Below are 14843 nucleotides of genomic sequence, written 5' to 3'. Positions count from 1 at the left end.
GATGAACAAGAGGTTCACTGTTCGACCAGTTCGACCGGTCCAACTGGGGTTGAACCGGATGATGTAATAAATAATAATATTATTAAAATTTTAATAAATTAGCTTTACCTCTGTGTCCATTTAATATCCTATGATTCCTATGCCACTATTTTGACATTTATTAAGCATATGTAACAACTCAAAACAAATTAATAATACTACAACAAAATCAATAAAATATAAACTAATAATTAAATAACATATAACACAAACGAATGCATACCTCAGTTTGACGATGAGTACCAGCAATTCATAGTTGAAACCCCAGTTCTATTTAACATCCATAATAGCCACAATGTTCTCTGCCGCAGTTGCAAGATATCGACCCAGATGTGGTTAAAATCTAATTAGTGTATTAACACCTTGCAAAAAATATCCAAATAAAACTTTAGGCATTTATGCTCTGCATCAAAGCCCTATAATGAATATGAAAGTCGAAAGAGCATGATCATAGAGGCAAGTAAATGTGTAATCTAACATGATTCATGTGAAAGCGTAAAGACAATAATGACTTCAAAAGAAAGAAAAAATAACCTTCATTCATTTATGCTCTGCATCAAACCTTATATTGAGAATGAAAATGGAAACAGCGTGATCCGCCTTCGTCACATTTTAATTTTTTTTTTGTCTGATCTAACAATATATTCAGCAGAAAATCAAAGATTTTAGGATTAAAAAAACTTAAATCCACGATTAATACGAGGAGAAAAAGCAAGGATGACGCCTCAGACGATCAGGATGATGTCGTTGTCGAGTTCACGAACGGCTTGGAGGATTATGTCGGAGACAAACTGTCGGAGATGAATTGGACACAAGGAGCAAGCGAAATGAATTACAGTATGGAGGGAATCAAAAGTTCTTAGGTTTTTTTCATTTTCTGTGTTTTCTCATTAGCCGCTGGATCTAAATGAACGGCTCACATCGCCTTTTTTTAACCGGACATTTCTTTAAAATTGGCGCCGGTTCCCGATTTGATCGACCGGTTGGATGATTTTTGTCTGGTTCGATTCGAAGCCGGTTATAAGTGATCACAGAACCGGCCGGCCAGCCGGTTCACAGTTGAACCGGTTGAATCGGCCGGTCCGGTCCGATTTTTAAAACCATGGTTTTCTATGAGTGGCATGACCAGTAAATATGAGAAAGATCAAGAGTAAATTGGGATTGGACTAGTGGTTAAAATAGAAGTAGATTTAAAAATTAATATTAAATTAACATTTATAATATATTTTAGTCTTTAAAAATTATTTCTATTAATTTATTTGTATATTAAAAGTAAACTTTCTTTAAAAATTAAAAAAAAATTAAAACTAAAAATCAAGCTCAACAATTAAGTTTTTTTTTTTCACATTCAAGCTTTTCAGATGAGTTGAGTGTAATTTTTTTTTTAACGAGCCAAGCTGAAACTAGTAAATGAGCTTGAGTTGAGCACGAATTCGAGCTTACTAAGAGTTAACAAGCTCAGCTTATTCGATATGACTTGACTCGTTTACGCCCCTAATAGAGGTTGGATAGACATAGAGTTCCAACCCTCACCATTAATGATCAAAGAAAGCTTGCTTTGAGAGTCTAGAGGAAGAGAATTGAAGGCTTGAATACCATAACTTCATAAAGAGATTTGTCATTAATCCAGAGATCCCAAGTAAGAGAGAAGGTTGAGCCATCTCCAATGACAGAGAAGGGAACCGGTTCAAAAGAAAGGCAATATTGCATATGCAAAAATGTAATTACATAATTAACCAAACCAAATAAAATATTTCAAACGGCGACTGTAAATAGGTTAATGGCAGAATCAAGCTCTCCCAGTTCTAACATACTATGGCAGCAAAAACCGCTTCCCGCCCCCAACAGCTTGTAATCGACTTGTTTGCGTAGAAATACTTAGTCAAAATTGCTTTCACCACCTCTCCTTCATGGCTTCTCCACCCGACTCCCTCTAGTTTTCTACCTCTAACCTTCTATTCAATGAATCCCACTGAACATTGGGCTTCTCTTCTCCGGCGATGCCTCGAGGCCGAGAATCGAATCGCCGGCAAATCCATCCATGCCTACTTAACCAAAGCCGGCCTTCTCCACCTTGGCCTCTACCTCACCAACAACCTCATCAACTTTTACTCAAAAGTGCGTCTCTTCGCCGACGCATGTAAGGTGTTCGACGAGATGCCTCTAAAGAATATCTTTTCCTGGAACTCCATCCTCTCCATGTACGCCAAAAGCGGCCAGATCAGCACCGCAAGGATATACTTTGATCAAATGCCTGAAAAAGATTCAGTCTCGTGGACTGCCATGATTGTCGGCTGCAACCAGGCGGGTCGATTCAAGAAAGCTCTGCAAATGCTCTTGGCGATGGTTCGTGCTGGATCCCCGCCGAGCCAATTCACATTCACAAATATTCTCTCCTCTTGTGCAGCAATTGAGGATCACATCATTGGGAGGATGGTGCATTCTTTTATCGTTAAGTTAGGTATGAGTAGTTGCATTCCTGTTGCAAATTCCCTTCTCAATATGTATGGAAAATGTGGCGATGCATTGATGGCAAAGGTGGTTTTTGATAGGATGAGAGTGAGGAGCGTATCGAGCTGGAATACGTTGATCTCATTGTACTCGCAATCAGGGCGGATGGACATTGCTCGATCCCACTTTGAAGAGATGAGCGAGCGAAGCATTGTGTCCTGGAACGCGATAATTGCAGGCTACAATCAGAATGGGTTGGATCTTGAAGCTCTTATCTTCTTCTCTAGAATGCTGAAAGAAACACGAATGGCCCCAGATGACTTCACAATCACAAGTGTTCTATCTGCTTGTGCTAATCTTGAGATGTTGAAGATTGGTAGGCAAATCCATGCCTACCTCATTAGAACTAAGATGGAGTTTGTTGGGCAGGTTGCCAATGCTTTGATTTCAATGTACTCTAAATCAGGAGGAGTTGAAAATGCTCATAGGCTTGTAGAGAAAACTGTTGTGTCTGATCTAAATGTGATATCATTCACAGCTCTCCTTGAAGGTTATGTCAAGCTTGGAGACCTGCAACCAGCTAGAGAAATTTTCAATTCTATGAAGCACCGGGATGTCGTGGCATGGACGGCGATTATCGTTGGGTATGTGCGGAACAGTTTCTACAAAGATGCTATGGAACTTTTCAGTTTGATGGTCAGTGAAGGTCCTGAGCCAAATAATTACACTCTTTCTGCCATTTTGAGTGTTTGTTCAAGTTTGGCATCATTGGAGCATGGCAGACAGATCCATTCCAAGGCAGTCAGGTCGAAAGAAGGGCTTTCAGTCTCTGTAAGTAATGCGCTAATAACAATGTATGCAAAGTCTGGATGTATTGAACTAGCAAGAAGGGTTTTCAGCCAAATAATCTCGACTAGGGAACCAGTCTCATGGACCTCCATGATCATTGCTCTAGCACAGCATGGCTTGGGAGAAGAAGCTGTAAGCTTATTTGACAAAATGCTTTTCCATGGTGTTGTGCCTGATCATATCACATATGTTGGGGTAATATCTGCTTGTACTCACTCAGGATTGGTAGAGAAAGGAAAGGAATATTTTTCAATAATGCAGAATATTCATAAAATCAAGCCAACACCTAGCCACTATGCCTGCATGATTGATCTTTTTGCTCGCTGCGGAAAACTGGAGGAAGCGCAAAATTTTATAAAATCGATGCCAGTGGAACCAGATGCCGTCGCTTGGGGGTCGCTACTTTCTGCTTGCAGGGTTCACAAAGATGCCAATTTGGCAAGGATTGCCGCGGAGAGACTGCTCTCAATTGATCCTGAGAACAGTGGAGCTTATTCTGCGCTCGCAAACGTATACTCTTCATGTGGTAGATGGCAAGAAGCTGCATCGATATGGAGGTTGATGAGAGATAACGGGATAAAGAAAGAGAAAGGATACAGTTGGATTCACATCAAGAACAAAGTTCATGTGTTTGGAGTAGAAGATGGATTGCACCCAATGAGGGAAGCCATATATGAGATGGCAAGAAAGATGTGGCTAGAGATAAAAAAGGCTGGATTTGTACCTGATACCGAGTCAGTATTGCATGATGTGGATGATGAGCTCAAGGAAAAGATGCTTAGTCTTCACAGTGAGAAGCTTGCTATTGCATTTGGACTAATGAGCACTCCAGAAAATACAATGTTGAGGATAATGAAGAACTTGAGGGTATGCAATGATTGCCACAATGCGATAAAGTTTATCTCAAAATTAACTGGAAGGGAGATAGTGGTGAGAGATGCAACAAGGTTTCATCATTTTAGGGATGGGTTCTGCTCTTGCAAAGATTATTGGTAGGTTTGATTTATGTAAATTATCATTCATGGATTTACAGTAGCTGACTAGTTAAAACAAATTCATATAAAATGCAATTTGACTTGTATTTTGAATTTTATCACTCGAATATTGTGTGTTTTACAGAGCTAGAGATAGGTCACCGCAATCTAATAAATTTCTAAGAAATGAACATGAAAATTCTGAACAAATGGTAAGCATGAACAGCTTATAGAACAGTGTCAAGAAACTACTTCAAATTTTCATACATTACAATTCATATATGAGCGATGAAATCCCGAGTCCAATTCATCATGTTCAGTATTATATGGAATTCTTGAATTGGACAGCTTTTCACGAACTTTTGTGATTAAGGCTTCGTTTGGGATGGTTTTCTTACTACTTTTTAAAATAACTTTCTAGCATAAAAAATTTAATTTTTGTACTAAAAAGTTGCTTTAAAAAGCACTAAGAAAGTAATCCCAAATAAGACCTTAAACACAAATAAATTTGGAATATTTTAATGCTGTTGGACTGCATAGCAATGCTATCATTCAAGACAACCACTCCAAAATGTGATTTAAAAAAAAAAAATCTCATCAAGTAAAAAAGGTAGTCAACCATTCAGGAAAAAGGAGAAATTATGATTATTGACAAAGAAAAGATGATATTTCGTATTTTCTCTTTTCAAGTCTTAAAAATCCAAAATTTCAAAAAAACAATAAAAAATAACAAAATGAGCGCAAAGGTGAAACTAAATGATATATAAAAATGACAAAATTAATCCATCTTTTATTGTATGCCAAAATTCGTATAGAATCGATCCTTCCGCTTCTTTCCCAATAGTAGACAAGTACTGATAATCTCCCTAGAAATTCAAACCCCAGTCATATGGCTGATAGATAACCTTCAGCTGAGTGCTTGCAAGCAACTCCAGCAGCTCCTCCGATTTGTTTGGCTCCAAGTAGTTTGCCGCATGTTTCAGCACCTCAACCTCATTTTTCCCAAAATCCACACTATACCTATAGCAACACAGATAATTCAATATTAACAGAACTGTACTACCGATCCCGATTTTCTAAGAACAATGCATACACAGGGTCATCTCATGCTAAGTAATGAAGGATAGTAAGGATTTCCATCTAAGTAGATATTATGATTGCTTGTATATATGTTCATTTTGTGAGACAAAACCAACAATTTTAAATAATTTTGAAGTTTTAAACTTATGATTTGTCATTTCATCCAGTCAGGGGCGGAACCAACCATAATTTTTAGGAGGGGCAAACTTATAAGTAACTGTTGATAGATATGTCGGGGGTCCAAGGGGACAGCGTCCCCTGACGGGGTTCGACCTGCCCGGTAAACCTATTAAATTAGATTGAGGGGACAAATTACCTAAATAATCGTATAATGAAAAAAAAAAAAAAATTGATCACAGGGGTTCCGCCCCTGCATCTAGTAAACCTTTTAAATATAATAAATTTCATTAATATAGAATTTGGATCTACAAGCAATCAGAAGGGGACCTAAGACATGATTTGAGAGTTTCTTACCACCGCAGAATCTTGCTTACTGAGATAACCTTGGCTTCAGCATCTAGAACAACCCCTCCATTCCTCAGAAAAATGCGTGCAGCTTCAACCAATTCTTTGTCTATGTCGTTGGGTGAGTAACACCTCAGAGCAGGCCCAGAACGGGTGCCAGATACTAGGGCAAAGTGTACCAGCGGTTCTGGGTATGGAAGAGCCACCTGATTCACAAGAAAAAAGTAATGTGTTGATTTGAAGTATTCATTCATCATGAGATTTCTTCTTCTTACACTTAAAGAGACTTTTGTCGTACAATAACAGCACAAAAAATTTAGTTCTGGTAATGATTGGTGAGACGACTTGAATCGATAATAGATGAAAAGGTATACTGTGGAACGTAAGTATGGTTTCTTAATCTTCCACAAAAGCATTATAAAGCATACGCATCAATGTAATCAGGGATATTTTAACATTACTGAGTTGATGAGCCATCTAATTACTTTGGTTGGAGAAAGAGTTAACCAATGAAGCACGGGAAAATACACAGCACGATAGGGACATTAAGACAACAAAATCATAAAAAAGAAGACATGATATGGCATAGCATGGACACAATGATTTTTTTTTATAAATTATTAATATAAAATGTGTATTCAAACCACCTAAAATCAATATTTTTCAAATTAAAAAGAATCACACAACATTTCAACAGCACATAACAAAGTTTAAAGATCAACAAAATGAAAAATATCACTGTTTTAGTTACACTCGTATTTCAATATTTTATTAACATTATTAACAACACCAACATTACAATGTGGACTCCAAAAATTTGCAGGCCCCACAAATTTTTTAACTGCATTTTGCTTGAATATATAATTTAAGGTCTCTTAATATGATAATGGAGAAAAATGATTTATGTAGCCGACCTCACATAGTGGTAAAAGAGCATGTTATTGCTGTTGTTATACATCATTTAAGGTCTTGTTCGCTATTAATTTGCTCAGTTTGAATTTTAGCAACTCTCCGGTGTCTTCCTCATGTAGGGAAAGTTATTGGGAATGTCAAGCCTTCCCATGATGCCAAAAAAGTATGCATTGTCAGCGTCGTAAGAAACAACAATCGTGGGTCTTCTCTCCCACCACTCCAATAAGTGCATGGGTCTTTGTATACATGCTTAGAACTTGCAATGCTCAATCTAAATTTTGACACCACAAACTCCTCATGTAGGGTGCATCATCGGGAATGCTAGACCTTCCCACCGCGCCTATAATGCATGGTTAATGTCGTCAGACACTATGGCTAAGGGTCTTCTATCCCACTACGTCAAGAAAGACATGTATAGGACGATAGGTCTTTATATACATGTTTTGAAATATACAATGTTACCCTACTGTGTCAAGAAAACATGTGAAAAAAACGCGTTCATGTCTTACCAATTTCTTGGCAAACGCCACTTATGAGTTTGCCCTGTTGTGCTAAGAAAAGTACATACAAGCTCCAAGTTTTGCTGGGTAAGCGAAAACACAAAAATTTACCGTCTTTTTTATAACTTCTACTTTTTTTTTTAATATTTACCCTTTTTCCCTCTCTTTTTTTAATTATCTATTATCTCTTTCTAGAGAGAGAAAAGTAGAGGAGAGAGAGAAAATGAGGAGCATCAAAACAGAGTAAGGAAAAATCTTCTGTATTTTTAGAGAGAAGAGTTAGATAGTGAGAAAGAGAAAGGAAAGAGAGATGAAGTGGAGAGAAAAAAAATCAGTGAGCTGGAGATGAGGAAGGCGAGATAATGGGTATAGAGTGTGTGCCATGACCTGGTCCGGAGGCTTAATTTAATGTGACAAGAGCAGACGGTCAAATGATTTTAAATATTCATTTACTAACTAATTATTTCCAATACATTGAAAGAACCACTAAAACCTCAAATGCATTAAAAAGATAACTATTTTTACAATTACCTTTCTCCGAATGTCGCACTTACGATACGCATTCTCTTATCTTTCACTCATTTAGATTATTTGAATAATACCCCTGAATGTTTTGCAATTATAAAGTGAGTCACAACTCAGTGAGTATGTCGTGCTTCTAAATTACAGTAACACAAAGCCTTTAGAACAATATGCATGCTTATTGTAACTATAATACAATTTTATTTAATAACATTTAAATTTGAAAATGACTATAAATCATATCATATACATGTATATAATAACTATATCATGTCAAAACCTTTTCTGTAATTAATACAACCGTCATAGGAGACAGTCTAAAATATTACCAATGAAGTTACTTCTTTTACCATTTTTTTTTCATAATATTTTTCATTTACGCGCGTATATATATTATGTTCCCAACCAATACTATAAAAGGATTATGCTCCATTATTTACATGCACATTCAAGTATTTCTACTTAATAACTTTACTTGCATTCTCTATATCATATAATATTCTTATGTATAATAAATAATACATGATAAGTTTATATCATTAATTCAATATGACCAACTGCAGTTAACAAAAAATAACACATAAATAGTTTTTAATAACGACAAATACTTAAATGCACTTAGAAGAAGCTATATTATTACCATAAATTAGGAACATAAGTAATCAGCTTGAGTTTAGCTGATTAACCTTTGCCCTATTTGTCCTTACTCTGACACCTCCATTTGGGCACCTATAATTATGTCTAATTTTTGTAAGATTATTCTAACAATATCACACTCTAATTAACAATTAGTTGCTCCTAAAGAACTATTTTTATCTTATAAAATCCTCATTTAATCTATCTCCCTCTTTCTCTCTCTCTAATTAGCTATTGAATGTACCTAAAGAGTAATTTATTTAATTTAATTTTAAAAGAATTTATTTTATTGCTTAAATTAAATTAATCATTCAAGCTTCAACTACTATGATTAGCTTTAGAGGTTTGTTTTTGGCCTTCAATATCATCATCATTGAATATTACTGCTTTCAACTCTGGTTCAACAAGAGAAAGATTTGTAATTGTGCAAAAAGAGAGGAGATGAAAATACCTTCACTGCCAAAGAGAAATGAAAATGAGAATATTCGATGAATTGTATTAAATGCAGACGTTGATTTGGTGTTGTGGATAGAATAAGAAATTTAGTTTAAATCTCGCCAAATATAAGAAATTATATTTTTAAAAAATTATAAAATATTTAAAACACGCGTGTCCAATTTATTTTTAATATTTTTTTAATCGGACACGTTTTCGGCGTGTCCGACACATGTCGGAGTGTCGGACACGATGTTGGACACTGCACGCCTCTTTGAGGAGAAGTGTCGGTGCATCATAGTACTTAGGTGAGTCCAAAATTTTATATATTCTATTTTTTATTCATCTTCTCATCTAGCTCTTGGTTTACACATTCTCCAACAACCTGATAGGAAATACTTGAGTTCGCAAATAACCCTAAGGTAATACTTGAGTTCGCAAGCAACCCTAACCCAAATCGGTGATCAAACAGCGAGAATACTGTTGTCTACAGCAGGAAAAGAAATCTGCTGTTTACAGCAGGGTAACAACACAATCCAGGGAAATCTGAGAGAAAAACTCAAGTAGAGACTTATATTCCACTAGAAGATGAAGTAAAATAGCAAAGATACAATTGTTCTTCAATTCGAGAGGAAGAACAACTCTCCAAATCTCCAGCAACGCCAAGAGCCCAAAGCAAAAGAACCCTAGGTCTCAAATTACAATTCAAATTCAAGATAATCCTAAGTCCCCTTATTCCCCTAATTAACATGAAAGGAGAATTACAACTTACCTAATCAGGCCTTACATTCAAATCTTTCCCCCCAAAAATTGCATTAAGCCCATCATGGAACCCACAGGAGTTCCGCCCCCCTCTCTCTGTCTCTTCTTCCACCGAACAAAGACCTGGACCGGTCCAACCGGCCCCTCCTGGGCCGGCGTGGGAGCAGGCGTAACACAACCCTAACTGCCACCATTACGCATCCATAAATCAACCCAGATTCCAAAACACTCCTACAATGCTTAGTTATATGTCAGCCTCTTCCTTTTGCACCAAAATCTTATGTTTCTCCTAATCAGGTTTTGACCCTCTCCTTGAACCCAACTACCTCCCCGTCTTCCCTCAAAATCCCACAAACAACCACTAGACCATCCCCACCCAAGCCGACATCAACTCACAAGTTTCTCAAAGAATTCCTCCCTCAAGCCCACTCTCCACTAACCCATAAACCATGTTATCCCCAGCCCTAATCCACTTCCAAACCCTTCCAAAACCTCTCCCACATCCACCTTATAGCACCACAAGAGAGTGTGGCTTCTTGTCTAGATCCCCTCTCCATTAAGTCCCGTCAATGTATATGGGACCACGAATGCTAAATTTCTAAATTGTCTCTGACTAATTTATATTAAGAGTTGCTGCAACCAAATAAATCTACAATATAGTCATCATCTAAGAATCTATGCCATGTTTATGTAGAAAAATAGTATTGCATCTGCCAACAAAAAAACATGTAAAAGCTAATTATCAAAATCATTTCCTTGGAATATAAAATTTTTGAAAAAAGTTTATGTTTTTTAACACAACTTTTCACTTTTACATCTAATATAAAATTCTTAGTGCTTTCAGACAAATCATGAAAATTTTCATCTATGAACTGTTTTCCATGCCAAAAGCATGCATTATTCCACAACGTTTGTTGCCAAATTCATCCTAAACACGTAATGTCAAAAACTGCACAAACATCAACTTTTAAAAGCCCTAAATTTGATGTTAAAATCATCTAAGGTTGTTAATTCAAAACTCATATTCTGAGTTTAAGACCTATATGTATTGGGAGCTTTCATGAAACAAATGTTGATTTTCAGTGCCAAATTCCATAACCAAATTACATGGTTCTGCCACTAGGATGCAGTAAATGATGCAAGGACCAAACACTACAGCAACCACAATTTTAAGCTAATAAAACTCATGATCAGGCACTGTTTTGAAATGGGGAACCCTATAAAAATCCAGAAAGAAATATGAATAGACAGTTTAACTAAAATGAAATTTGAGCTGGTGGCATCTATAATAGAAATACTATGATTAAAATTTTGAGTTAAAGACGTAGGAAAAGTATGGATTATTTGTCATGTCAACAATTTAGTTGAATTAGTATTATATTTCATTTTTTAGTAGTATTTATTTAATTCTCATAGGCTATGGATATTTTTTTGGTTTATTGTTAAGTTTAATTATCGTAATCATAGGATCTCTTATTATAATAAGAGGTTCTAGGATTATGTAATAGGCAGATTATGGTTATTCAATAAAAATTACTCTTTGCTGATTGCGGCTTCCTCCCCGATTTGTGTAACCAAGTTGCTCGCAGTTGTGTGAGACTGTGAGTTACTCGTCCTTTCCCCTCCTTCCTTCAAAGCTTGCATAGCTCTTCTATTGCAACTCTACATATATTGACATTAGATCCAAAAATCATTCTAGGAATCATTATCAATGATTAGTTTTATGATGAAAGATCGGATTCAAGAAACATATTCAACTCTCAATAGAATGTGTGCTTCTACCTCTTCATTTTTCAATTGTTAGCCACCAAAATGGAAGTATTATCTCCACAAGTCCCTCCATACTTCTGCCCCTAATATTTTCCGACGTAATTCTCACATTAGACAATCCTCTCTTTCACATTTGATTGTCTAATATCCATAAAATCTTCCTAAAATCTAGAATTACTTAAAATTTACACATGAATCTAAATTGAAGCAAAATTAAACAATTATTCTATTCCTAAAAAATAAGATTTTCTGACTAACTTATATTCAAATTCCTAAACTCTAATATCCAACATAACTTGCCTCCAACATTCTCTTTAATTTTTTTGCCGCACAAATTTATGAAAAAACACCTCCTAAAATTGGATCCCATCCCCGTCTATCTACTTGATCCACATTCCTGTTAACCTCCATATAATATCCAAAAGGAAATGAAACGAATGCATACCTACTGTAACCCATCAGATCCATGAATCCAGCATGAAATCCCGCGATAGCTCTACAAACGGCGCCGAACTAGTCCGGATATCCCGCGAGAGCACCTCGATTCTGTCGTTTGTTTCGTCGTTAAAAGGGAACCCAAAGAAAGCTTTCGGTGCTGCTCTCCCCGACTCTCACACGATCGCAGAGCTCCCGATTCTCCCTTCCCATTCGCTACTTCTCCTTCCCAACTCCCGACCTACAGCGCCTGTAGCCCGAACCGACTGCCTTAAAGGACTCCGCCTCTTTGACGACGTCCCTGTTCTGTCGGATCGGGAGATATGCCATTTTGATCGGAAGCAACAAGCTCGCTGGCTTTAAAGGTGGCTCTCCCTCACGTGCGCTTCTTCGGCCAAATCTCTTAAACAGGGAGTTCAAGAGAGTTAAACTCTCTGTTTAATAAGATTAGGCTTAATCTTATTTTGATTTATAATTAAGTTAAATTAATTATAATTAGTTTATCAGAAATTATAAATTAAAATGATTTATTTATAATTAATTTAAATTAATATAATTAATTGTATATTAAAATATAATTAATTATAATTAGTTTTTGATTAATCATAAATTAAATCAAATTAAGTTATGATTAATTTTAAATTAAAAATAATTAATTATAGACAAAATATAATTAATTCGACACTTGCGACGAAGCGGGTAATCACCTAAAATCCCTTCTTCGAAGTTCGTAGCGCACCGAAAAACCACATATACCCGCTTTTTTTACCATGGTGGGATGAGAACCCGGTGCGATGCGTACGACGAAGCGAGGATACCCATAAGTACCCGCTTGCGGGGAAATAACTGTTTTCTTGCAAAATGTACTAAATACCCATACACATTTTTCTTAGCGTGGTGGGGGATCAAAAAATACACGGTCGCGGTGTCCTCGAAAGAGGGCACCTACCATACACGCTTTTCTTAGCGTGGTGGAAAAGGCCCAGTTTTTCGTAGTTTTCCCCTAAACGGGGGAGACGCCGGGAGGCTGCTGAGATTTCAGGTGAATGTGAGACTTGACTCGGACCTGATTTGGACTCAATTGAACGGTGGACATGTGAGATTGGACTTGAACAAAATGGACTTAAATAAACTTGAATCCAAATAAAAAAAAATGTGCAAATAATAAAGAACTTGAACTTGCAAGGACAGCAGAGGACTCGAATAAAGGGAAGAGGCTCTTCTTAAGCCTAAACTGCATTTGGACTAGAACTCTGACATTAAACTTAAACAGAGAAATGGACTTGTATTTGGACATAAAGCAAATGATCAACAAATAATTGAATCTAAATGAAATAAGTTCATACTTGAACTTGATTGGAATGCCAAGTGAACTTTGACATTGAACTCAAATTTGTGAATAAAGAACTTGATTCAAATTTGACTTGAGTAATTGAACTCAAGTAAGGACTTAAAGCACATATATAGAACAGAACTTGAATCATTTGCAAGAGAACTTGGTTTGAACCAAGTGAAGGGGACATAGAAATTGAACTCAAATCAGAACTTGAACTTGGAATGAACTTGAATTCTAAGCCAGATTCAAACCAATTCTCAAAATCAGGGTTCAAATCATTCAAATGAACACCAAATGATTAGATGGCTAGTATTGAATAAAAAACCTGGAACACCACTTGCTACCATATGAGGTCTCTAATGAATGGTACGATTTATTCATATGGAATATACTATAGTTCAAATACGGCTACTAGCTAACAATAGCAATGTCTTATGATCAAAAAACACAATCTTTGCAAAGGTTAAGAAGTGATTATCCCAAATGGAAGGGAAATATTAATGGCCAACAATATCACATTCAACATACATGTTGCAACTCATCTTGTTAGAATATCCTCACTTCTAAATGAAAAAGGATTGTGAAAGATATAAGGTGATCACAAAACTATGGCATAGACTAGAATTGAATTAGATGAGCAATCAACGAAGGGATGAATTTGAATGATCTCTAATGAAGGCTAAGAGATGACTACATCAAAATGCAAATCTCTACGGGCTATTGTAGAAGACTTTTCAAGCATTCCAAAAATACCCCCGCACGTGCACCGTAGTTTGTATACACATAGGTACACTAAAAGGGGTAAAAGCAATCATAAATCCAGCATGGGCCCCAGCGAGCATGTTATTGGTACACACATGACGTCTAAGGATGCTGCGCGGGTTATCAAATTTGAACCCGATCCTCCTAAGAAAGTAAAAGGGAGTCAACAGGGTATAATTATAAGATGCCCCCAAAGACCTGCATGGGCCCCGGCGAGCGTGTTAATGGTACACACATGACGTCTAGGGATGCTGCGCGGGTCAATAAGTGAATTCAAGTTCGAACCCGATCCTTCTATACGGATCAATAGGAGTTGACAGAGTTCGAACCATTAAGCAAATATAAGGTTATGGCGACCGGTATATTTGTTTTAATACATTCATATTAGGCCTTCAAGGCCTATAACAATATGAATTCACTAATAAAGGCACAAAATTCCAAATAATTAGATCCGATCCTCTATCGATAATTCGATAGAGTTGACAAGATTCAATCAACATAGAGAAATGACGATCACCCCGATGATGATCGTGTTGAATGTTTATCTCAATCGGAGGGGTTCACAGATATTTTCAAGCTCCACCCAAATATTCCAAACATCCAAAACTTCACAAAGTCTAAATACCCATAAAAGTCCAAAATTCCACAAATCCCAAAATCCAAATATTTAAAATTAAAATCCAACCACCCAAACACTTAAAGCAAAATCCATCCACCCTCCACAATAATTTGTCGAGGTGGATAAATTAAAATTTACTTCATCTCACAAAAGAGCTAAATGCTTAGTTGAAAATATCACTAGGATCCATTCTCAAACAATCTCCTACCAATAAGGACGTGGTACGTGTCCTCTAACCGGCGGTCTGCCGCCAAATGGCACCGCAGGATAAACGGTTATGACCTGGGGCCCTCTGA

General features: G+C 36.6%; 2 protein-coding genes across 2 annotated transcripts in view; one reads left to right on the top strand and one right to left on the bottom strand.

The window, feature by feature from the left end:
* Nucleotides 1-1679: 1679 nt before the first annotated feature.
* Nucleotides 1680-4430, top strand: LOC110110352 (pentatricopeptide repeat-containing protein At2g22070). Its single transcript, XM_020841773.2, has one exon. It carries the CDS (start codon nt 2002-2004, stop codon nt 4333-4335), a length of 2334 nt encoding a protein of 777 aa, XP_020697432.1. The 5' UTR covers nt 1680-2001; the 3' UTR covers nt 4336-4430.
* A 504-nt stretch (nt 4431-4934) lies between these two features.
* Nucleotides 4935-14843, bottom strand: part of LOC110110387 — a 30978-nt gene continuing 21069 nt past the window's right edge. Inside the window, exons 6-7 of the mRNA XM_020841831.2 lie at nt 5868-6064; nt 4935-5333 (exon numbers count right to left, since the gene is read on the bottom strand). Coding sequence (XP_020697490.1) covers nt 5180-5333; nt 5868-6064 — 351 coding nt within the window. The 3' untranslated portion in view covers nt 4935-5179. The remainder of the gene's footprint in view (nt 5334-5867; nt 6065-14843) is intronic.

This window comes from Dendrobium catenatum, unplaced genomic scaffold, assembly GCF_001605985.2.
Source record: "Dendrobium catenatum unplaced genomic scaffold, ASM160598v2 fragScaff_scaffold_853, whole genome shotgun sequence".
NCBI lineage: Eukaryota > Viridiplantae > Streptophyta > Magnoliopsida > Asparagales > Orchidaceae > Dendrobium > Dendrobium catenatum.
This window is presented reverse-complemented; position numbering and strand designations above follow the sequence as displayed.

Excerpts from the sequence above, each read along its gene's own strand:
- LOC110110352 (XM_020841773.2), top strand. The coding sequence starts at position 2,002 with ATGAATCCCACTGAACATTGGGCTTCTCTTCTCCGGCGATGCCTCGAG.